Source organism: Megalopta genalis, chromosome 1 (genome assembly GCF_051020955.1).
Source record: "Megalopta genalis isolate 19385.01 chromosome 1, iyMegGena1_principal, whole genome shotgun sequence".
Lineage (NCBI taxonomy): Eukaryota > Metazoa > Arthropoda > Insecta > Hymenoptera > Halictidae > Megalopta > Megalopta genalis.
The window spans coordinates 26,283,378-26,307,283 of record NC_135013.1 but is presented as its reverse complement, the minus strand read 5'-3'; the positions used below and the strand labels follow the sequence as shown (position 1 = coordinate 26,307,283).

The 23,906-nt window shown below is 47.0% G+C and overlaps 1 protein-coding gene and 1 long non-coding RNA gene across 4 annotated transcripts; one reads left to right on the top strand and one right to left on the bottom strand.

The window, feature by feature from the left end:
- Positions 1-99: 99 nt before the first annotated feature.
- Positions 100-23,906, top strand: Ttd14 (TRPL translocation defect 14). Of its 3 annotated transcripts, none has more exons than XM_033470214.2 (10): positions 100-504; positions 5,314-5,381; positions 5,923-5,960; positions 7,385-7,422; positions 16,639-16,755; positions 20,695-20,823; positions 20,902-21,375; positions 21,443-21,650; positions 21,723-21,904; positions 22,227-23,906. In XM_033470214.2, exons 1-10 carry the CDS (start codon positions 465-467, stop codon positions 22,496-22,498), a joined length of 1,566 nt encoding a protein of 521 aa, XP_033326105.1. In that variant the 5' UTR covers positions 100-464; the 3' UTR covers positions 22,499-23,906. The 3 variants fall into 3 exon arrangements, with proteins under 3 accessions (XP_033326105.1, XP_033326096.1, XP_033326112.1); XM_033470205.2 differs by having other exon boundaries at positions 103-504; positions 22,212-23,906; XM_033470221.2 differs by lacking the exon at positions 16,639-16,755 and having other exon boundaries at positions 108-504; positions 22,212-23,906.
- On the bottom strand, positions 7,313-9,369 carry LOC143260117 (uncharacterized). Its single transcript, XR_013034213.1, has 2 exons — positions 9,127-9,369; positions 7,313-8,928 (listed from the first exon to the last, which is right to left on the bottom strand). It is a non-coding gene; the product is annotated as an uncharacterized LOC143260117 (long non-coding RNA).

The following is a 23,906-nucleotide window of genomic DNA, read 5'->3' as shown; positions in this document are numbered from 1 at the left end:
CTCGTGTAACCGTTGAGAAGCACTTTCGTAAGCGGCGCCCATAAGAGTGACGCGCGCCGCGTTTTCGTATTGCGCATGGTCGTTTCGCCATAGAGGGAGCAACTCGCCTAACTCGATTAACCAAACCCGCGGATCGCTACGTTCCGAGAGACAGACGTCTACTCTCACTGCTCTCACTCTCGAGTTGCGGAGTTGCTGTCTTTCTGGCATCGAGATATCATCGCTGCTTCACTCTCACTCCCATGTCTCCGATGCATCTGATCCCGCGACATCCCGAAATGTACGGTGAAGTGTTTATGTAGTATCCGCTGCGACCGTAGACACCGTTCACGTGCCAGACGACCAACACCTTATTTCATCCATCGACGTCCCGACATCGACTTCCGACATCGACCCGGAACACCTCGTGGACTCGCTTGACCAAACAAGAAAAATAAACGGGCTCGAACCACCGTTCATTCAACATGGAGCAGAAGCGCCTTTACAAAGTGGTTCTCACCGGAGGTAAGCGAGTACCTTTTTTATTCTTCTTTTTGCGACACCGAACACGATTCAATGTCATGTGCGCCCCGTGTCTCGCATCGTGAACTTCACCTTCGAGCGTGTCTTTCGGCCCGTTAAAACGAATGGACGCTTCCATGCTTGTCCATTCGGATAACCGTTCTCGGCGGGTCTTGTTTCGAATTCGGAGTCGACGACACGTTACGCGTCCGCCAGCGAACCACGTGTTCGCACGACATTTTTCACGGTACATTTCGTCGCTCCGTTTCGTCACGCTTTCCTTCAAACGGAACACGATTTTTCCGCGAGATCCGTTCGTTACCCTGACACGCCGCACGCGAGTTTATCGCCCGCAATAATCTACGCTGTTGTCCACATTAATTTCTGGAATGCTACACATTTCAAACAAATATATTTCACGAACGATTTTTCGGTGTAGAAATCTATCGATAAGATTTTTGTCGATGATTCCGTTGCATCGAAGAGTTCAACAATCTCTCTTTAAGTAACAGCTGACATGAAAATATTGCATCGCGTCGGTGACTCTTCTCTCAATTGGCATTGCTGTTGACAGTTTCATTAAGAGATCCTTAACGAAGATAATGACACAGCTGAGAAATTTTCATTCTACGTTTCGATTCCGATAGAGAACAGATCATTCTCGTTGGCTCTTTCACGAGGAAAATTACATTTTTAAATTAACGAACTCCAGCTGTGCATATTTACGTATCGACTGTCGCCGATGCCGATTCGTTTGGTCCAAAGGTCAGCCGGTTAACAGGTTAACTCGCAAGCGTGTGCGGAGTGGAACGGAAAATCGAGAAACTATGGTCACCCGAATCTTGCTTTATCGGTTCTGCGGTCGAAACCGATGAATGCCACAGATTACACAAGAGTCGACTGGCAATGTACGTCATGGTAAATATTGTTCCAGCGAAAACCGTAGTCACGCGTCGAACCTTGTGTAACCAATCAGAATCTATTCAAAATTATGTTGCATTTTCCGGTTATAAAATCGATGCAACATTGCATAAAAAAATTGAATATATCGATATTTTTGGAAGAACTAATTTGTTCGAACAGGCGCAGTACAAGAATTACACAAGGACCAATTGTTGCTTTTCTCTTGTAAAACAATTGCACTTTGTACTTCCGGCAATATTCGTAGAATATCGAGTTTACAAATGAAGTAAAAGTAAAAATCGAATGCGCACAGCTGAATCGGAAGGGTTGATCTGCAAAAGGAAATAAAATAGCGAGCATGATGGTTGATATTTCGCGTTGATGGTCGTCTCCTCTTTTGCAGACTAAGTTTCGTTGACGAATAAACTGTTGTGTTATGTTAAAACGGTCGCGCGCGACATATTCTTGTTAACCCGTTGACATACCATTTTCTTCGCATTTACTGCGATTAGAAATTGTTCGATTCTAATAATTTCTTAGAAAGAAAAAGAAATTAATGCTTATTGTGCACCTAAATTTACTCGAATGCTTAAATATTGACGACAAAAGAATAGAATTTTATTGCAATTTTAAAGGACAAAGTAACATCTATGCTCGATGAGTTAATAATAGAAATTTTCATGACGAGTCGGACTCGCGTCAAAGTACGGCAAGGGGTTAATAAATCGACTAAAGTATATTAATGCGGTGAATCTCTGCGTGGGAAACTAAGTCAACGCAAGGTTTAAATGAACAAAAAAACAGATATATTCGAGTACAAATAAAGTAAAAAAGTAAAAATCGAATGCGCGCACACACAGCTGAATCGGAAGGTGCAACAAGCACGATGCGCCGGGCAATAAAATCGCCGCGAAAGCGATTCGAAATACATTGTTTCGAACGGGACGCAACCGGCTTGAAAACATTGACAGTTGAACGCGTCTAAATTTAAATCGGGCGAAAACGTATGTCCCGACACGTTTACATGGCATCTTGACAGTGCATTTGCCAGGCAAAAAAGAAAATTGATTTACTGGCCGCATGCTCGCGGCGCGTTAAACGTTCGAGCGAGATACGAAAATTCCGCATTTTTTAAAGCGAACACGTAATAACGGGTCATCGGTTACGCAACGAAAACTGCGCCCGAGGTGCTCTCTCCAGACGATTACCGTTTATTTACCCGCTAATGCGGCCAGTTTAGCTGGTACCGTTTACGTCGATATTGCCGTGCGAAAATTGCTAAAATATCCCATCGCGCGACTCCGTTTTAAAATATCGTTCGATTAAACGGGCTCGAATTGCTGTCATAATTGTCCGCCGACATTTTTGCCGCCCGTGCTGCAAATAAAAAGATAACGACCGGTATACCCCCGGCACGCAACTCGATCGTTTCGGATCGTCTCGGATCGAACCGCCTCGAAGCGTGTCGTACAAACCGTGAATTAACCTTTCCAATTGATCCCAAAACGCTGCTCGCACCGCGGACGTTCGACCGATTTCCAACGCGTTACTTATCGCTCAGGCGAACGTTTTATTCGTGCCGTGATAAACAACCCCTAAAAATGTATCTGCGGCGGCGGCGGCGTCGATTTACTTTTCGCGTTCAGCTGCCAAGGAATCTGGATCGATCGGCGATCGTCAATATTTGCGACGGAAATCGCACCGGTCCATTATTATCGCTGCTCGAAATTGGTTTCGCACCGAACAGAACACCACGTTCACCCGACAGTTTTCTATACAAATAGTCATGTCACGAGCTCTCGCAGTTGCATCTACCATTTGACGAATAATTACTTCCTCGGCGGCAATGTTCTCGTTGACGTTTTAATTTCAATGACGTCTGTTTACATTTTCACTGACCTTCCGCTTTCGTCGACGTCCGGTTTCGCGTCGACATTCTATTTTCGTCGATTGTTTATATATACAAAATACATTATGTATCTCGGACTCTTATATAGCGAGAAACAATCGCGATTTCGTGTACTCCGATCGGGCCGGCAATTTTCTGCGATGCCTTCACAGCAATCTGGAAACTAAATTCGCGACGTTCCATCCATTCGATTCGTATATCAGACGAAATAGCGGCGAACGAACGGTTGCAGATTATCGATTCGAACGGTAGCTCCAATTACGCATCTCTAATTGTATAAGATTGTTAGCGGAAGGTGAAGGTCGCGAATCGTACGCCCGATGGTTCCAGAAGCGCGCGCGGCGCATCATAAAAAGTCCCGTCGTTCGTCTTTAATTAATTGGTCGAATTAACTGCGCCGTTCCGCCGCGTGCTGAACTCCGAAGTCCGTTCCACTTCGAGGCACCTTGGATGAACAGCAGACGCGTTACATCGTTACACATTTCGCGAAGCCATGTAATTATCCGGCGTTGCAGATGAAATCACATTAAAGTGCTTTGAGACTCTGCCGGGGGGCCCGTTCGGTTTCGTCGCCGCGTCGGCGAAGGCTTCCGATCGCATTTCCGACAAAATAGCCTAATTAGATTCCTCGTTTCGGAGTTATTTGCGTACATCGGCGGCCGACAGCTTAGGCGCCGCCAAAAGGCAGATGCCGTCGGCGGACGACCGAGCCGTCCTCTTCTTTATTTCTTTTTTTCGCAAGTCAAGCTCGGATGCGGTTCTCCGGACGAACAATGGCCGTCCATGCGAAATAAACGGGTGGCCCGGGTGCACGCATTCGAGCTGCAACTTTGTGCGCAGCTGGTCGGACATAGAGAGAGCGGGCTCGTTATTGACTCGTAACTGGTTTGAATTGTTTCTCCCTGGTTCGAACGAGATCACGTCGATGAGACGCGCACGGTACATTATGCCATAAGCTCGCAGTCGGCGGTGCACCTTTTCGCCGTCTCCTATCACGCTCGTTGAAACTGGACGGGTTTTTACCAGGGTCCCGCCGGGTGTTCCCGATGTTTTCGAAGCTGTTTTCGAAAATGCGATTTGCTTCCCGCAAATCTCTAGCATCAACGGCGACCCGTTTCGGTCGAAGCGCGCAGGTCCTGCATTTAACAGCATCGCGAAATGCAAAATAACTTTCCCCTCTTCCAATCTGTGAACCCCTGCTTTTCGCCGCGGGCTCGTAAGAACCGAATGGAAGAAGAGCGGAGAATCGCGTGAAAGAAATACCAGCCGTTCAAACGGATTTCGCTAACAGAATATGTCTTCCATTCACAAGCGGGTCGAGGTAGCAAACTGGGTTGCAGCCGATCGCATCCCGCGATTCAGTTATTTCTATTTGCGCTGGCCGAGTTCAACGGCCGCGTGGGTATCGCGGAAGTCAAGGTTAGCGACATCGTGACCTTCCCGTCTCGCTTTCGTTTCAGCAAGAATAACGCGGACTACCTTCCCCGTCGATCTAGACGCGGTCCCGTCCGCCTCGACTCCACGATCTTCCAGCGCGGAGCAATTAACGCCACATTACTCTCAGTCTCGCGGAGTTAATCGAGAGACAGACTCGTTTAGCCCGCGATGAAAATTCATCTAGATTTCCGAAATCTACCGTGGCGATGAAAATGACCGGTTTCACGATTTTTATTTGTTGGTATTATAGAGACTTTTTCGTAGAATATAATCGAACGAATATCGCGAGCCGAGCGTATTAATTATAATAAAAACGGCGGAAAGTTTAAATCAACTCGGTATTATTTTTCTTGCCAAGTATTACACGTTGGTTATTTTGATTGTCCGGTAAGTTCGCCGTTAAGAAAGCGAAAACGGGCCGAAGCATCGGCCTGGCATCTTTTACACGGCTATTTCCGAGGTTACCGACAGAATGGGAACGTTTCCTAAAAAGAAATCGACCGGCGGCAGCGAGGCGATAGACAGCGGCGGTGACTAACGCGACACGTATTTTTCTGTTGCAGGACCTTGCGGCGGCAAAACGACCGGACAGATGCGGCTGTGCACGTTCTTCGAGAACATGGGATGGAAGGTAGGCACGCTCCTCGTTCCTTTTACTTTGCATTCGTGCGAAACAAAACGAAGAAGGAAAGAAGGAAAGAAAGAAAGAAAGAGCGATATACACGGGACAAGAAACTTGTCCCCGCGAGTATCTCATGTTCACGACTCGACTCGAAAACGCACCCCAAACAGTTCAAAGCTCGAGGCTCGCTCGAGTGCCCTTTGATTTCGACTGATTATATCGCCGCATAAAATCTGTTGCCTCGCCACACAATCGTCCCGAATTTACCAGAGATATCTCTCCCGCGATCATCTAGCAATGACCGCGTTATTGGCGAATTTCCACGTGCACGCGCACGTTTTCTTTGTTGCGCTGTGCCAAATGAAACCGTGTTGGCCGCGATCAATTAACGAGATCTATTCGAGACGGAGAGAAAGAGAGAGAGAGAGAGAGAAAAGAGAGAAAGAAAAAAAGAGAGAGAGAGGGAGCAAAAGAAAATTGGAACTGATTTTGGGGGTTTTATCACCCTTCGTTGTGAATTCGATAGAGCGCTGGTTGTCTTCTTTTTCAGGTGTTCCGTGTTCCCGAGACAGCGACCGTGCTGCTCAGGTATGCAATCACACGATAACAAATTTAACGCGACCGGGACACAGGGAGAGGCTTTAGGCGAGGCCTAGACGAAGGCGCGATCGCGGATCGTTCGCGGATCTATCGCGCGCGGCTCGGAAAACCGACGCTTTCCACGATCTCGCGGATAATCCGAGTCCGAGGATCGGCCGTAGAAATTGATGGAAACACGATGGTTTTCGTTCCCGCGGGGGATTGCTTCGCGTTCGTTCGCCCATTGTCGGTGCAACAGATCGAGCGACGTTCTACGACCGTGACCAAATGTAAACCGAGACCGGCGACTCGGGTCTGAAAAGATCGACCGAGGCTGGCTCTCCGAGTCGAATACCGAGCCCTCGGTTGCTCTAAACAGACTCGGTGTCTCGCGACAGGCAAAAATTTGTTGTTCCACCGACGGTACCGTTCGAGCTTTCGCCGGGATCTTGTTCCGCCGCCTCTCCCAGTGTCGAGTCACCACAAAATTCATTGATCGAGAGACACAACGAGTCCGTACTAATAGATACCGTTCCAAAATGTACATAAAATAACGATCCGACTGTGAGCACACACGTGTGTAACCAGGCTTCGACAAATTCTCCTGGAACTAAGGATCAGTCAGTTCGAAATCATGAATTTTCGGCTCGATTTACTACGGTTTAGGATACCACGGTAGAAAACCGACTTTATTTTCAGCCGTAACGAGTAGAATATCAAGGGTCGCTCTCGAGATTATTCGTGATTCAAGCATCCGCTCGAAAAGATGTTTCATCGATATTTTCGTCAGAGACACACGCTTCGAGGAACGTTCTTTTCCGTTTCTTTCGTCTTTTTTTGTTTTTTTTTTTCAAATGACAAAACGAGGGAGAACGACGTTCGTTCGTGTACTAAACTATAACGTAAAGCTTGCTCTAACGTTTCGGAGGCCGACGAACAAGGTCGAGGAGATCGTTGTTTCTATCGAGGAATTGATTATCGAAAGGTTGGTCGTCTTCGCGCATATTCGACGCGGCCGACGGCTGCGACGAACGACGGAAACCTTCCCCGACGGTCGAATCAATGGAATCGAAAGAGCATTTTGAACGCGGTGCGGTGTTAACACCGGGAACGTTCGTTAGGCGAACGCGTTCTGCTGCACGCACTCGCGGACACCGCGATTCTTCCTCGAAAAAAATAAACGGGGCGCCCGGCATGTCGGATCTTCTTCCCCGATATAAAGTTGCTCGAAACATTGCCGGGCACATTGTTGTCCGACGGGACTATAGAAACGCGGCGCCGAGGACAACATGCACACGATAACTTCTCTTTTAGTTTCGTAGCTCGCGAGAGAGAGAGAAAAAAAGAGAACGTTCGCTGGCTCCGAATATTTGATCCTCCCACAACTTTATTTTTACCAAGTGTTTCATCCCACGTCTGCTTTTCCATTTCAGCGGCGGCATAAAGTTTTCAGACCTGAACGCTGAAGAGGGTAAGTCCACTTTCAACTTATCATTCCGTTACACCGTATCCTAGCTTACCGTTTCTTAGCTTCGCCGCGGTCGTTTCGCGGAACGACGCGTGGGCGGCCTGTTTTCGTCTCGGATTCGCGTCCTCGCTGGCTCGACCTTGCGGACCGGGGGAGGAAACGTGCTCCTGAAATCCGCTGACCCCGCCGAAACGGAGAGAGAAAGAGAGACCGGTCGGCAGAAGTCGCGGGCCAGCGTGGACGCCGCTCGATTCCGCGTCCCGTTGAAAAAGAAAAAAAAGCAAAAAAAAACTGTTCACGTTTTATCTGTTCCCGGGCTTTCGTTCCGCCGATCTACCCCCGGTGTTCGGTCCTTCGTTGATCGTTTCCGAGTCTACGACACAGAGCGAATCTATCGCGACGCAAAATTTCTGTACGATTCCCACGCCCGTGAATCGGCCTAAACTGGTTATCGACTGGTTATTGAGACACGCCCGTCGAGGTTTCATGCCTTTTTTTCTTGCCTGTTATGCAAACCCTGCGATCGATTATCTGCGCGTCGCACTTCGCGGATCGAAGACAGCTGCAATCGCCGGCGAAGATCAGGGTTCGCGGAGCCGTCCGAAGTAAACCGTGCTCGAAATACTAGTTTATAATTTGTCTCACCTTATCGCTCGGCTTCTAAAGAAAAATAGACAATGTCGAAGGAGATGGTACGATCATTCGAGCCTCGCGGCTCGTTTTTATAATCGCCGATTATCAACAACTCGAACGCGAGGCTCGAATAATCGTGTCTCTCCTCTTCTCAGGTCGCCCATTTTTGTTTACAAACCGAGGGACGATGCGAGATAAATTACCGTACACGACTGCGTCAGATAACCCGATAAAACCGCGATCACTTCGTCCACTAAAAATTTTGGGTCCCGATCGCCGGCGAGAATTCCCACTCGAGTGAAAATAGCTCGGGGTGCTCGGCGCGATAGCAACAGGCAGCATCGTACCAGCGCTTCGTATAGACACTGGTTCTTTCGCTGCGAGTTCTCCTGCCCGCGACTTCCAAAGAATCGACGCGCCACGCAACTCCGGGACACGACCCGCGCGCGTTATCGCGCGATTACGTCGCCGGATTCAGGGGTTTTCGGAGGGACACGACAATGTCACGACGGTATCGATCGACGGCCTACACGCCGTACGCCTCTCGAGCCCTCCCGTTTCATCCCTTGGCCGCTCAAGTATAGTGGATATCGTTGCGTATGCGTCGACCGTCGCGGTAATATCGGCGAAACTTTCCATTAGTCCGCGGGAAACCCGAGGGCTTGTCCTTCAGAATAGAAATTCTCTGTTCGCCGCGACCGCGGGACGCCTTTACTTGCCTCGGCTTTCAGCCCGCGAGACGCCCGCATTTCGAGAAATTAGCCCCTTCGCGCGATCTCACGCCTTTTTTTTTTCATTGCCACGCGAAAGACGACGGGTTTCTGCGCAGCGTCTTTTTAACCCTCGCCGTGACACTCGATGTCATCTGAAGTTTGCCTGAAAAAAATGTACGGCAAGATAATAGTAGTAATAATAATAATAATAACAATAATGATGATAATAGTAACAAAATTTTAGTTCGAAATGTTTGTCTGCGTGTACGAAAGGTCATGGGTCCGTTTGGACCCAATAATGGGGCCTCGCGCGAACCGCCGGTACTGCGAGGGTTAAAGAACAAATTTATAATTTTCATACCTTGTCTCCCTCGTTGCTCAACAATCGAAGAATATCTGTAGTTTCGTGGCGAGAACGAGGGAACAGATTCTAATCGAGCAGTTCCGGCCCTCTTCGCTTAATTGGGGCCGCTCCTTGCAGAACACAAGACTTGGCGAGTCGAAAATAAACGGAATCTGCTATATTTCGTCTCGCATTTCATAAGAATGTTTCTTTTCTCGTCGCTTGCGTTCGTCGTAAACTTCGCGCGCGCGCTGCAAAGCCTTATCGTTGTCGGTGCACGAGTCTTCGGTCATAAAAGGTGCAAGAATCGTGACTATACCGCTTTTTTAGAAGATACCGTGTCGTTGTGCATTTGCTTCGTTTCCGGGTATAATTAACATCGTATCTATCGAGTGAGATATTAGATTTTGTTATTCTTTTATTTCGTTTATTTTTTAATGCGAACATTTTTGAACGCGTTACATCCTTTTTATCCTTTCGTTTCGTTTGCTTTTTGATACAAATATTTTTGAACGCGTTACTTTTTTTTATTCTTTCGTTCATTTTTCAATACAAACATTTTTGAACGCGTTACATCTTTTTCATCCTTTGATTTCGTTTATTTTTCAATGCAAATATTTTTGAACGCGTTACTTTTTTTTATTCTTTCGTTCATTTTTCAATACAAACATTTTTGAACGCGTTACATCTTTTTCATCCTTTGATTTCGTTTATTTTTCAATGCAAATATTTTTGAACGCGTTACTTTTTTTTATCCTTTCGTTCATTTTTCAATACAAACATTTTTGAACGCATTACATCTTTTTCATCCTTTGATTTCGTTTATTTTTTCAATGCAAATATTTTTGAACGCGTTACATTTTTTTATCCTTTCATTTCGTTTGTCTTTTAGTACAAACATTTTTTAACGCGCTACATTTTTTATCCTTTGATTTCGTTTGTTTTTTAATACAAACATTTTAGAACGTATTACATCTTTTTTATCCTTTGATTTCGTTTATCTTTTTATACAAACATTTTTGAACGTGTTACATCTTTTTTATCCTTTCATCTCGTTGATCTTTTAACACAAACATTTGAGCCGTTTATTTTGAAAGTGGCATAAGTCACTTTTTCAAAAAAATCGAGTTAATGGTAACACTAATTACAATTGAACGGTATCTTCTCATTTAAAAAAAAGAAAAGTGACTTATGCCACTTTCAAAATAAACGGCTCATTTCTAAACGCATTACATCTTTTTATCCTTTCATGTCGTTTACTTTTTAATACAAGCATTTTCGAACGCATTCGATCGTATTATTCTTTTATTTTCGAATGAAGAAATTCAATGTGTCTCGTTCGATAAATATAAGGTTAATTATACGCGAAAACAAATCGAAAGCACAGAGCTTGGTCAGCTGTCAGTAACCGACTCCACTAACCTATTTAAACCGGAGAGCTTCGAGTCTTGGATCGATGGTCAGCCATCGAGAATGATCGAGGACGCGAGCGCGGGGGATAGTCGTCCGCGCACGATCGTCGATCGCAGTTTCGCTTGAAATCCAATAGTAAAGTGGATTGTAACAAGGGGTTGCAGGCAAATGACGCAACGTTGCGTTACGTTGTGCCAGCGAATTTTCTCGGTGAACGGTGGAAAACCGGGGAAAAACAGGCTCTCGAGGACGAGGAGAGGTTTCCGGTCGGGTTGCGCGGAACGCGGAAAGGACGAGACGCGGGCTAATTATAGCCGGTGAAAGAGACGCAGAAAGAAAAACGTGTACGTGTGCGAATATTATCGGCGGCCTGTCGCGGGTGGACCGGGCCAGAATAATAGCCTAAACGTATAACTATCGACCGTCGATTGCGTAAAATCGTAACCGGCTGCGGCTGCCAAGATTCTTGGACCGCGATCGTGTGTGTCACGAGACCCACGGTCTTTCGAGCAACACGAGATCGCCGGTTCGACACTTCAAGCCGGGACGAACCAAAAAATAGATCTTTTCTAAGTTTTCTTGGGTATACGACGGTAAAAACTACAGCAAGAAACCGAAATAGAATACTTGACTCCCGTGCTGGATTCGTGTCAACATGATCCGCGGATTTCAATCTCTGTTCTCGCGTTGCGCGAACAATGAAAACGATTAGCTCATTGAATCCCGAGAATTTGATATTGTATCACCGTGCCGTATCGTCGATTGGTTACGATTGTCCGCATTCCAAGCACTTTTTTTATCGGCAGACTTTCTCAAAACGCTCGTCTATAATCGATCTCGCGCGCGCACCTTTCGCTTTTCAATAGGTCACCGGTCCAGCTCCTTACTTTTTTCCCGATCGAGTCACGCTCTCTTCCGGGACACGCTTCTGCGACTAGATCCAAGATCAAGGCTGCTCGATTGTCCGCCGTTACGCAATATGTACTCGCGATTACGTTATCGCTACTGTTTTTCTGAGAGAAAAAAGTTCATTCAAGATATTTTTACGTGCAACCGTATCTTGATTTATCGAACCGTCGAGGACTTTTATTGTCTGTTCCTCGGATCCGTGACGACTCCGACAGATTCTTTTCTCACGTATAAATAGTCCCGTCTATTATTATCGATATAAAGGAATTCTTTGTCTCGTAAACGCGGCACCTGTACGCTCGCGAAATTGCGATCGAAGCAAGAATCCTTCGCGACGAAGCTTATTGTACCGCGACGGTGATGCTTCCAATTTCGAGCGAACGAGGTAGTACGTCACGTAACGTATTATGTGATAGCGTTCGCGACGAAGCCGCCGAAGAAGTTAGCGTATCGTCCGATAAGCCGAAATTTAAAATCGCGAGCCGTTTCGAGCTCCGACGTATGGAAGCCGAAGTCCATACGAGCCGGCCGGATAAGACATTGTTCGTTCGGCAATGCTACGTCGACCGTGTAACACTATTCGCGGTTACGTTCGGCCTCCTTCGGATAAGCTCTATAATTACTTCGCGATGTCTATTTATCTGCGCGGGACCGCGACGAAGTATATTTCGCGATGCTCGCCGCCGAGTATCAGGTCCGCGGAAATTTTCTGCCGGCCCGCGTTCGCAACCCTCGGCATCAAACCATGGATAATAATACACGGCACCGGGGATTATGTAACGCGAAATTGGGATCAGAGTCGCGTTTCGGGGAGCCGCGTCCGCTCGGCAGCCGGTGGTCTTCCTCTCCGTTAAAAAGACGCGCCGTCGCTTTTCGACGTCGTCCTCTCACTCTCCGTTCGAGAACGTTCGCGACTACGCGCCTCCTGCCAAACGGTTTCCCCTAAGTTTCGTCGGTCGTCGAAATCTCGAACGATTCCGCCGCAAATCGTTCGCTCGCGGGAGGAATTCGGCCGATCGCCGCGCGCCGGTTGCGAACGGTCCGCGAATAAACGCGAACCTGAATCTCGGTTGCTCGTTTCGAAATTACAGGACCGCAATGTCTCTAGCAGCGCGAGAAGAGCAACACGAAAATAAACTAGGCGAGAACGCGTAAAATACTACTAGAGCGCGAACGCCGAAAGTTACGCGATAACGTAAACGCGAGGCGATGATGATTTTGCGAGCTGGGAGGTGCAACAACGGCTTCGCCTGGCTCTTTGTTGGCAAGCAAAACCGTGGGAGCGAAGCGTAGTATGTATGGAGTTTTGCGTAAATGTTTATTTCGGACTACGCTTCGCGACGTATTTAGAAAAATCTGGAAAATTATTAAAAGAAACGCGACGGATGGCTGCCCACGCAGGGGGTAAAAAGGGGGATGATGATGTACAACGAAGGGGACACGACGCGGTGCAGGTACGCGTTGTGACGCAACCGAAGCTGAAAATAGCCTTTGTATGGTCTTAAAGAAAGAAGAGCGATTCTATTGTAGTCGGAAACGAGCGTTCGCGTTCGCGACGTTTTACAGCGAACCGACAAATTTTCATGAGCCGTTAAGCACCCTCGTGCATCTTTATTGCCTCTTAATTCCCGTCGCCATTATCGGCGATTATCGCAGGCACGACCAGCAACGAACACGGCTGCCGGTACGTTGCTGTGCTTACGTAAAGGTATCGGTCGGCTCTAATCCGCGGCCTTGAAACGCTGATACAGTTCAGGCTTCCTGCCACCGAATCCCCATTCTGGCTTCGCGAAGTGGGCGCGAGGGTGCGAGTCGTCGAACATCCACTTTTATCGGGACGACAACCGCGAGCAAACGCACCCGTACCGCGAGACGGCAGGCTTAGCCTAATCCTGCGCCCTAAGTCAATATCTACACGGGGTGGGATTGATCGCGAAGATACACAATTTCTTCCGCTAACAATTTTTTCGTCCCCGTATCTTGGCCTTTTAAAGTGTAGTCACGTTCGAATCGAAGCAACTTGCACAATTGTCGTGGAAACGAAGTCTTGCAGGGTAGTGGAGCCGGTTACTGTGCCTTTGCTTCGTTTACGGGCACAATTAACTTCATGTTTATCGAATAAAACGTACTTAATCTTTTTATTCAAAAATATACAAAATATAAGAATAAAAATCGGACATATGTAAAAGTAAGATATTCAATTTTTGTATTCTAAAATAACAAAATAAAAGATTAAACATCGATCATATGTAAGAATCGAACATATTAATCCTTTGCGAGCATACTTAAAATACTAAGAATATTTCCTTCAGAGAACTAGATTATGTATCAAAGATTTCAATGATACGAGAGAAAACAGACAATATTTTCTGATCTTCTGTTACGTACATAATTAAATTCGTCGATCTGTCAACATTCGCCCTCAAAGGGTTAAACTATTCAATTAAAAAATAAACAGAATAAAGGGATGAAAACATGTAATACGTGAAACGAAATAATATCAAATGAAAATAACGTCAAACAATGTGAAATGAAATAATATAAAATGCGTTATTCGATAAATATGTAATCAATTATGCCCGGAAAAAAACCCAACGGCGACCTGTGCTCCACTATCCTGCGAGTAAAACAGTTTGTTCTCTATCCTAAAGTCTCGATACCTAACTTCTCTATTGTTTTCTGGCGTGAAGTTGCATTGTTCGGGGTTGTAAAAATGGCTGGCCGATTCGTATTTGCAGGCCACCGTGTGCGTGAAATATCTTTGACCGGTCGTTCGCGGTGCCGCGACGTTAATCTGTTAATGTAGGTCGTCCGTAGCGACGTACACAGGCCCGACAAGTTCGTTATACCGGGGCATTCGGTTATTAATAAGCCGATCCACCTAATTGTTGCTCTATCGTCGTCGGTGTACGCGCGACCCCCCGCGCTTTGGCTCCGCTCCAGTTTTATTGTGGCATTCGTAGCCGTGAAAATCTGCCTCGGATTCCGCGATTCCGAGTGATTTATCGTCGCGTGTGCATACTGTTACATCGCGGGCGTCCCATTCAAAGGTTCCGACGACGGTTCCGTTAATCGTCCGATAAAACCAGCCCATTTTCTTTCGAACGGGAACCGGTCGCCGAGCGGCGACGAAGCAGCGCGGCGACGTTGCAAAATAAAGTATTGTCGCCGGAGACTCTATATCGAAAAGATTTTTATCGTGACGCTCGAGCGATTATGTTCGTCGAGCCTGTCACCGCAAAGAAACCTTTGCCGTCTCAATGATTCGAAAACAAGAAATCTGAAATCCCGCTCGACCGGTCGCCGCGTTCCATTCACTCTCCGGTGAATCTTGGCGGAAAAACCGTTTAGAAAAATCTGTTTCCCCCGCGCGATTGTTACGCAATACGAGCAGCGCGTTAAATCCGCCGTGGTCCATGATTTACGAACCGTCGGACCGCGGGGTAAACAAATCGCGGTTACGTCGAAGCGCGAAACGGCGCGATCGATCGGGCGAGCAGAAAACGGGGAAAACATCGTGCCGCGAAAGAAATTGAGATCCGTTTAGTTCCCGGATGGTTCGAGGTCGAGGACGACGAAGGTCATCGGGCGTGACCTCTGCCGGGATGAAACGATCCTCTCCCGGTCGGGGTCGATCCTCGAGGAAGGAGAGCTCGTCGGATCGCGGCGACGAGAGCCGGCGCGGAAATGAAATTACGCCTGAAAGTCCTGCTTCGTGGGTTGCTCCTGCGATCCATGGGGGGAGGGACGGTGGCGGATGGTGGAACGAGGTTGAAGCATGGATGAGAGAGGCGTCTTGTTCTATGGAGAACGTTCGTCCATCGATTTTTATCTAGTTCCTTCAGCCTTGAACGCCGCGCAGTGCCAGCTGGCCGGAAAACGGCGCTCCTCGAAAGGCGTCGGTCGCCGTCGAGAAACGTGAAACGCGATCGGACATGCAAATGCGATAACAAAAACTAATTCGCTGGTATGAATATTGATGGCCGATCCCAGAAAACGGCCGTGGAACGAACGAAGGGAGGGCGGCGCTGGTTTTCTCGGAGATCGTCGCCGACGATTCGTGGACCGAACCGGCGCGCTAGACCGGTTCTAATTAACCGGTCTTCCGGCTAGAACAAGACGCCACCGGGTTTCAATGAACGCGAGATAGGTCGAATTAATTCGCGCGATCAACGAAAACGCCGCGGCGAGACGGTCGCACGCGTTCGTATCCCATTACGCAGATTTCCGTTCCGCTGCGCAAGTAGTTGAATTACGTAAAAAGCTTGGTTAGTTAGCGGCGCGAAACTGGTTGCGAACCAACGTCACCCGGGGAGAGATCGTTTAAACGCGAGCGTTCCGCCAATTCGCCGAGCCCGAGCTCGATCGCTGAGAATTTATAAAACCGAAGACGCTCGTCGTCGCGACGAGACTCGCGCGCGGCGCCTGCTTCCCTCAGCGAAAAACGATTCGCAGCAGTCGTCGTCGTCGTCGTCGGAAGGGAAACCGAACGTGGGCTGCTATGCCCCCGCGGCATCTCATTTTTCGAGGTTTTTGCCGACGCCACATGCTCCGGCCGGATGATGGTCGTTGCTCGCCGGCAGCTGCGAATCAACCGCGATCCCCGGTTTTATTAAAGTTTGAGCAAATTCCATGCGTTCAGAGAAACTCCCAGCGAGAACTGGGACGTTCAAATATTTAAGTGGACCGTATCTGGGGGGCGCGAAAGGAGATTGACTGGCTCAAACAATGGTCGCGCCGCGGGAAGATTCGTTAAACTTTGCGTTCCACGGCCGGGAATGAGATCCCGGAGTTGCCCCGAGGAGAGGAACACTGTTCCGTAAAAAATCCGTCGAGTGAAATTGGCGGACAGAGGGAATTCGGAAACCGCGGAGCCCGGCGACCGTGTTTCGCTCGAATGGGAAAAATAATTGCAATGTAATTGCGAGGGGAATCGATGCAGTTTTCAGCGATGAGATTGCTGGCTCGCGTGCGGATCAAGGGGGAGGCGAAATAACGAAACGCTAGTACCAATTTCGAATGACGAACGACAGAACGCGTCGCGACGTCGCCGACGCGACGGAACGGTACCCGCCGTAACGGGTCCCCGTCGAAATGCGATGCAATTAAACCACACGCGAACTTTAATCCCCCATGGGGCGGTGGGAGGGGCGATCCCCGGGGTCGGCCGATCGTGCTGGATGCGTCTTCAAGGTCGGTTGGTTCTAGCAAAGGGATCCGGCCCGTGTCCTTCGATCACGAGGTTCTCGCGGCGACGTTACAGGAACGAATCCGACAGAGAGGAGGCGAGGTGGCCGGAGATCCTCGAGGTTGACTCCAGCGAGGGTGAGTCTTAGCCTGCTAAGAGCGAACCCGACAAGGCTCCACAAGCTCCCCCCGACCTCTGTTTTATCTTCGTCAACGGCCCCGGGAGCGGAAATTGCGCGCTTCGAAACAGCCCGAAACGATTTCCTTCGGCGGGGATCTCGTGCTTCTTTCATCCCCCCCATTTCCCCCCGCATTTCGCGCCTGCGTTGTACTCCGAGACTCCCTCGAAGTGGGTGTTCCATTGTATTATTCCATGTCGAATCAAAAGTCATTTCTTTTCTGAAGTTTTGCGATGCTTCCTCTGCCTCGTTTGCTCACAGCACCGTTGTACAGGGTGACTTTGACGTTCGCGGTTCATTCGGGAACGAAATGAAATTTGTTCTTCTTCAAGCCCAGGGGCGTTGGTGTACGCGCGAAGTAGAACAGACGGCCGTGATTGGACGCTGCAACTAGTTGCTATCTGAAAGCACGCGGTTCTTGCGATCTGTTAACTTTTATTTTTTTGTAAGCTCAGACGAGACTTGAAAAATGTGGCGTTTTTTTATTTTTACTTTTTTTTTCATTTCATCCAATTACCAGTTTTACAAATATTGTTTTAGATGTTAGTCTAGTAACTTAGTTCTAACGTCTAAAAATAATTCAAGTCATTTGGTAGAATTTGGAAAACAATTATTCTCTTTGATAGAGTGTCCGAATATTAACCCGTCAACGCCGGCGTCATATATAAGAAAATCTAATTGTGCTTACAATAAATCATTGCGATTGTACCACAAAATAACAGATAAAGCCTTCTCTTTTTTTTCTATCAATGTATCTATAAAATTATATAATTGATATCATAATGTTAATGTTAGTAAGACGATAACGTCGTTTTCGTATCAAACTGTAAACAGTCTCTGCAACGAGACATCAGGGTGTCTACACATGTTCTTCATTATTTAAATCTTTAATACACAATCCCTGTCGAAAATATTAGTACTTTACAAAATTCGACCGCAAAGGGCTAAACTCGTATCTCTCGTGAACGAGGGATACAAACCGATTAGAAACCGATCGCAGAAACTGATTATCACCGGATCGTGCCGGAAACATTGGAACACCCTGGACTCGACTTATTTTCTCGAGCCTTCGGTTCCGAGTCCCGCGTCCCGCCCCGAAGCCGCAGTTTCCGTGGCCGAACGTTGTCGAAAATGAAAAGGGGGCCAACGGCCTGTTGGCTTGCTTGAGCGACCCGAGATCTGACCCGACCTGACCCGGCTCGGTCCCTGCTAGACACCCGCCAGTCGTGTCCCGATATCGAGGCGTGTCATCTCGCTGCACTTGGTAAATTTGATATCAGCATTCTTGCGCCGCAGTCCGCCTCTCTCCGCCGCCTCGCTTCCTCCTCTCCCACCCGAGTCTTGATCTCTCGGCTATCCTCTGTATAGAAACACCCTTGCATCGATGGCAGATCCGTCAGTATACAAGCTCGAGACTTAATAGCCATTTTAGATAGAATCGTAACTCGGCGGAGCGCTGGCGTGCTGCCAACGGAACGCTTTTCACCAGAGAATTGTCACTGCGGACCGCAGCTTAAGCAACGGCCAAGCGTTTGATGAACTTCTGGAGGATCGAGCATTCAATCCGCCCGAATGTTCGCTCGTACTACTGTTTGCTCCCGGTTTGCGCGCGTGCCCCTCCGATCAAATTGAGATCCTAAAGAACCATCGATATATTTTAACCTTTTAGGCACGACGCGCCACTATAGTGGCTTTCGCGGATGTCATCTCTGGACGACGCGCCACTATAGTGGCTTGCTCTAGTAGCTCACTCGCTCATCGTTTGAATCAAATAATCGTCTTCATATGCATTGTTTCACACTTCTTTTGTCTTCGCATCGATTTACAACAGTCTACAGGGTGACCCAAAAATGTCTCGCAATCCGGAAATGGCGGGTTCCTCGGATCATTTGAAGCAACTTCTTCCTTTACAAAAATTTTCTCCGAGCCACCGTTAACGAGTTATTAACGAAAAACAGTGACCAATAAGAATCGAGTACGGCTGACGCGAGGCGGCCCAGCCAACCAGCGCACGAAGCCCAGTTCCGCTCATTGGCTCGATCGCCTCGCGCCAGCTAAGCTCGCCTTTCATTGGTCACTGTTTTTCGTTAATAACTCGTTAACGGTGCCTCGGAGAAAATTTTTGTAAAGGAAAAAGTTGCTTCAAATGGCCTGAGGAACCCGCCACTTTTGGATTGCGAGACATTTTTGGGACACCCTGTATATACAGACAGAATATACAGTATCAGACTCTGTACAGTACACATCAGACTCTGCCGTCCAGAGAAATAGCCTCGCGCAGAATGTAGCCGTACCTAAAAGGTTAAAGCTCGCCTCCTTGATTTCCCTCGATTCAGCTATACAGTAATGTCTCTCTAATTGACACTCAGATTGTCCACAAAAATGGACAATTTAGGAAGAGGAGATACGATTGTTCGATCACTGCGGTTCACTTTTATAGTCACGAATTGTCAACAACTATTAAAACGAGCTGCAGGGCTCGAATAATCGTATCTCCTCTTCCCAAATTGTCTATTTTTGTGTAGAATCCGAGCGTCAGTTAGGGAGACATTACTGTATCAGTCTTTTAGCAGTAACTAGTAAATCGTGGTACACTGTGTGCGAAGCTAGCCAGATGCTACAAATTCTAGAGATGCTAACAAATTCGTCCGTGAGCTAATTAACAGAGGAACCGGAACTATAGCGTCCCGACTTAGATGACTTCGCTATGCAATGCTCGATTTCTCGCGCCCTTACAACAGAAAGATCGGCCGCCACTTCCGATCCGACGGTCGATTCGAAATCGTCGAGTGTGAGCGCAGGCATAAAGGGAAATTGCCCGGCTAGACGTGCTCATCGAGCACGTAGTATTTGGATCGGTCGGCGGTCTCGTTGATCCGTGAAATCCGTGGCAAGACGACGTGGAAATGATCGATCCGGCGAACGAGCGGGAGGATCGCGACAGGGAAATATCCGGGGGTGCAGAGGCGGGACGACAGGTCGTGCGGACGATTATTGGACTTCGCTGACCGCCGCCATTAATTGGATTTTTTCCTTGATTCGATAAAGCGAGAATGGTACTGCAACAACAGTGGCGTAGCGCGGTTTCGTTGGTGTTCCCGTTGCATCGTGCGTATCTCCCGCGCGGACGGATAACGCCGAATGATACCGGGATCGCAACGAGACAGACTCTCGATAGCATCATCCTGCTCGTGTTCGAGAGCCTCGTGATTGTTCTGTAAACACCTGTAACCGATGCTATTTCGCGTGGCAATTCGCGTAGACCGCAATGTAACGCAATCAGGATCAGAGTCGAACGATCCGGATCTCTCCGGAGGATTCTTCAAAGTCGTTTTGCGAAATATTCGTCGATGAAGTTTCATCGTTTCGTTTGCCGTTGTATCGCAACCATGATTCGATGATTCTTCGACGATCGGTTCGGTGTAGAATCCGATTAGAACATGATTCGGCGGGATCGTAATTCCCATAACGGTACGCCCATGGAAATTGCACGGTGGTTGCACTGGCTGCGTCTGGACTCGCGATAACGATCCGAGATCGTAACTCGGGCGACCCGAAGCAGAAGGATAAAACGTGACTCATTGACTCGTTTTCGATCTACGATCGTTGATCCGGCAATTTCGTTTCGGACGCGCGACGATCGTTGATACACGAAAACAACGATAAGGAAAGTAGACGTTGTTCAGCCTCCAAGTTTATTACGTTGATGACGGTATGCTTTGTTAGTGAGACGCGTAGCGTATGCTAACGAGCCTAATTAAGTCACTCGAAAATGACGTAGATCGAACGTGTAATGTTAAGGAACGCGTAAAATAGCGTAGAGAGCGTAGTAGTTCGAACGTAGAATTGGCCTGCGGTCTACAAGACGCTGCGACACCTACCGTTTGTTCTGCTTCAGCATTCAAGTTCCAAGAGAATCTGCTGCGGACGATGATCCAGATTGAGAACACGTTCTTCCAGCTGGGCGAGAGCTGTTCCCGAAATTGCCTTATCATCTGCGATCGCGGTGCCATGGACGCCTCGGCATGTAAGCGGATTATCGGTTGATAATATGCAGGAAGCGTTCGTCTCCTTGCCGGTATTCTCTACTCTGCTCTATTTTCAGTTATATCGAAGGACAAGTGGGAGCTGATGATGGCCTCGAACGGCTGGAACAACGTCGAGCTACGGGACAACCGGTACAATCAGATCATCCACATGGTCTCGGCGGCGAACGGCGCCGAAGACTTTTACTCGACGGAGGATCACGCCTGCAGGTCGGAGGGCGTCGAGGTGGCCAGGGAGCTCGATTACAAAGCAGCCGCGGCCTGGGTAGGCCATCCTTACTTCGACGTGATCGACAACTCGCAGGACTTCGAGTCGAAGATCTGTAGGATGATCGAGTGCGTCTGCCAGAAGCTGGGCATCGACACCGGGGACAGGTTACGCGCCAGCAGTAGAAAGGTCAAGTTCCTCGTCACGGGTCCTTTACCGGTGGACACAGAGTTCCCGCCGTTCCAGGACTTCGACGTCGTTCACAACTACCTCCAAAGCAATAATCCGAAGATGCAAGCCCGTCTCCGCAAGCGCGGCCAAAAAGGTCTGTGGAGAACAGACGGAAGAGCAGCGTGGCCCACGGGATCCTCATCGTTGTCTTCTTATCGTAGGTCACTGGTCCTACATCCACACCATCAGGCGTCCAAAGATGTGCGGCCAAGTAATCGAGGTGAAGACACAGTTGACTCACAGAGACTATCTGAACATGCTTGCCCAACGCGACGATTCGCATTTCACAATCTTCAAACGCCGCCGCTGCTTCCTAATAAACAATCAGTATTTCCAGTTAGATATATACAGAGAACCAGCTCATCCAAGGTAAGAGTCAGGGATGAAACTGATATCATTTGACCCTGGTGGTGCAGGATGTACAGAAACAAAGGCTTTCAGGTGTCGAGGTTTAATGTTGCTTGAAACGTACACTGCGCTATCGGGAACCGAGTTGAAAAACATTTTACCACAGTTCCTGACCATTGAGAAAGAAGTCACTGGGAATTCGGATTATAGTATGTTCAACCTCAGCCTCAGAGAAGAGTGGAACAGCACCAATAAATACTGCCACAATTTACACAGTACGTACACGCCCATGTTTCTTGCTATTGCCATTGCTCTAGGTTTGCTTTTTGAAAGAAGAAACTTGATAGATACATCGATAAAGATAAACTTCTTTCGAAGAGCAAGCTATGATAGTGGTGTACATACGTTATCCATTATACAAGGTTAGTCATCCAATGCGCAGACTTGGAATTACTTGTACATTATTGTCTGTGTTGCAAGTAATTTGAAATCGTCGCGTTAGCTAACTCAGCTTGTATAGCAGTATATCGTGTTATTAAGCGTAGGCGATCTTTCGTTTGATCAGTCTTTTAAATTGCACAGATTACGCTCTTGCAGGCTCGACGGAATCTGGATCAACGGAATTTAAAAATCTCAGTTTGCCGGAAATGAAAGATAGCGCATCAGCTAAACAACGAGTGAACGGGTTTGATACTAGAGTCAATGGTGAAGAGGTCGGTGTGCATGGTATTGATAAAGTTGTTAATGGCGTGCAAAATGGTGTCCACGGTACTGCGAACGGAAATGCGAAGTTTGTCCGAAGGAATAGCATACTAAGCAATAGTCAAGAAGATCAGACACGTGTTGGCCGTAATAGTACTGGTAAATAGAGGCAAAGATAGCTTGTAAGGAAAACGCAGAAAGAGAGTATCGATGAGAATGGATCAGAGAATAAGACGCGAACAAACAAAAATGATGGTAAAAGTAGAGCAACGAGAGATGAGGGAATTTCATTGAAATAATTCCGAGGAAAATAAATAAAAGTATTCTATTGGCACTGACACAGTTAACTTTTCAAGTGACAAAATTTCCTGTGCAATACGAAAGTGACACATTTCTCTTGACCATAAACCACGCCTGTTTTCTAACTTGAGACCACGCGGTGTCTCCTATTCAAGTACTATATTACACGAGGAAAAAAAAACGTACTTAATATACTTCAATTGTAACTTACGCCTATTTTTTACCGAATCTGTTTTGAAAAAAGCGATGTCGATTAATATACCAAGTATTTTTACATCTAAATCACCTCACTTCGCTCTCCATCTCTTTACTTATGTATGTATTTTTGTTTCGATTAGGACTATTAGCGACGGGAACCGATATTTTCGTCTAGCTATAGTATTTTGTTAATTATTTTGGTTTCTATTTAAGGAAATTTACTTACAAATAATTGTGATACAAGATACACGTAGTACGTAGCATACAAACAACGTATTTGAGGTATGTAAGTATCCGAGAACATACGATCAGTGTGAAGTATACTTTTCCTTAGAAACGTTTAACGTCTCGATAGAAAATTTAATGTTATTGCACTAACGTAAATGTACTTCGACGGTTCATTTTCGTAAATTATACCTTAGACTATTGAAGAGACTTTCCTTCCCGCGAAAGGGGACTGTCTATTTCTCTCAAGAAAATTCTGTCTTAGCATAAGCCGCAAACTCGATTTAGTATTTTACTTTTTTTTCTTTTGACGCGTCATGGCAAGGTAACTTACAAAAGTATGGTTCAACGATTGTACTGTTCTGCAGTATTGTCAGAAGTATGTATTATAGTCATGGCAAGGTAATTGTAAAAGGTACTAGTACTTAACAGGTATATTTCCATTAAGAATTCGTTAAGTTCATCTTAGACAACAATTCGATGGGAATAATTTTTTGGTGCAAGCAATATTAACTGTTGATTTTGAAGTGTTCCACAAAGAAAATATCTTTGACTTAATGAAAATTAGTGAACACTTAATTTTATTTACTAATTAAAGTTTGATTCAACTGTGATGATTATTGTATATGTGTATGCTTATTTTACATAAACACATTTATCACAAATTTTGCCATTGTTTAGAGACAAAGTGCCTGTGAAATGTTCAGTCGCGAAGATGAGAAGAATGATATAGAACTTATATATTTTCAATGAGAGATGCAATAATCAGTTATTGATGCACTTATACCACATATAATTGATCCGAACTCATATGTACCCATGATTATCTAATAAAATGTCATGTGCCTATCA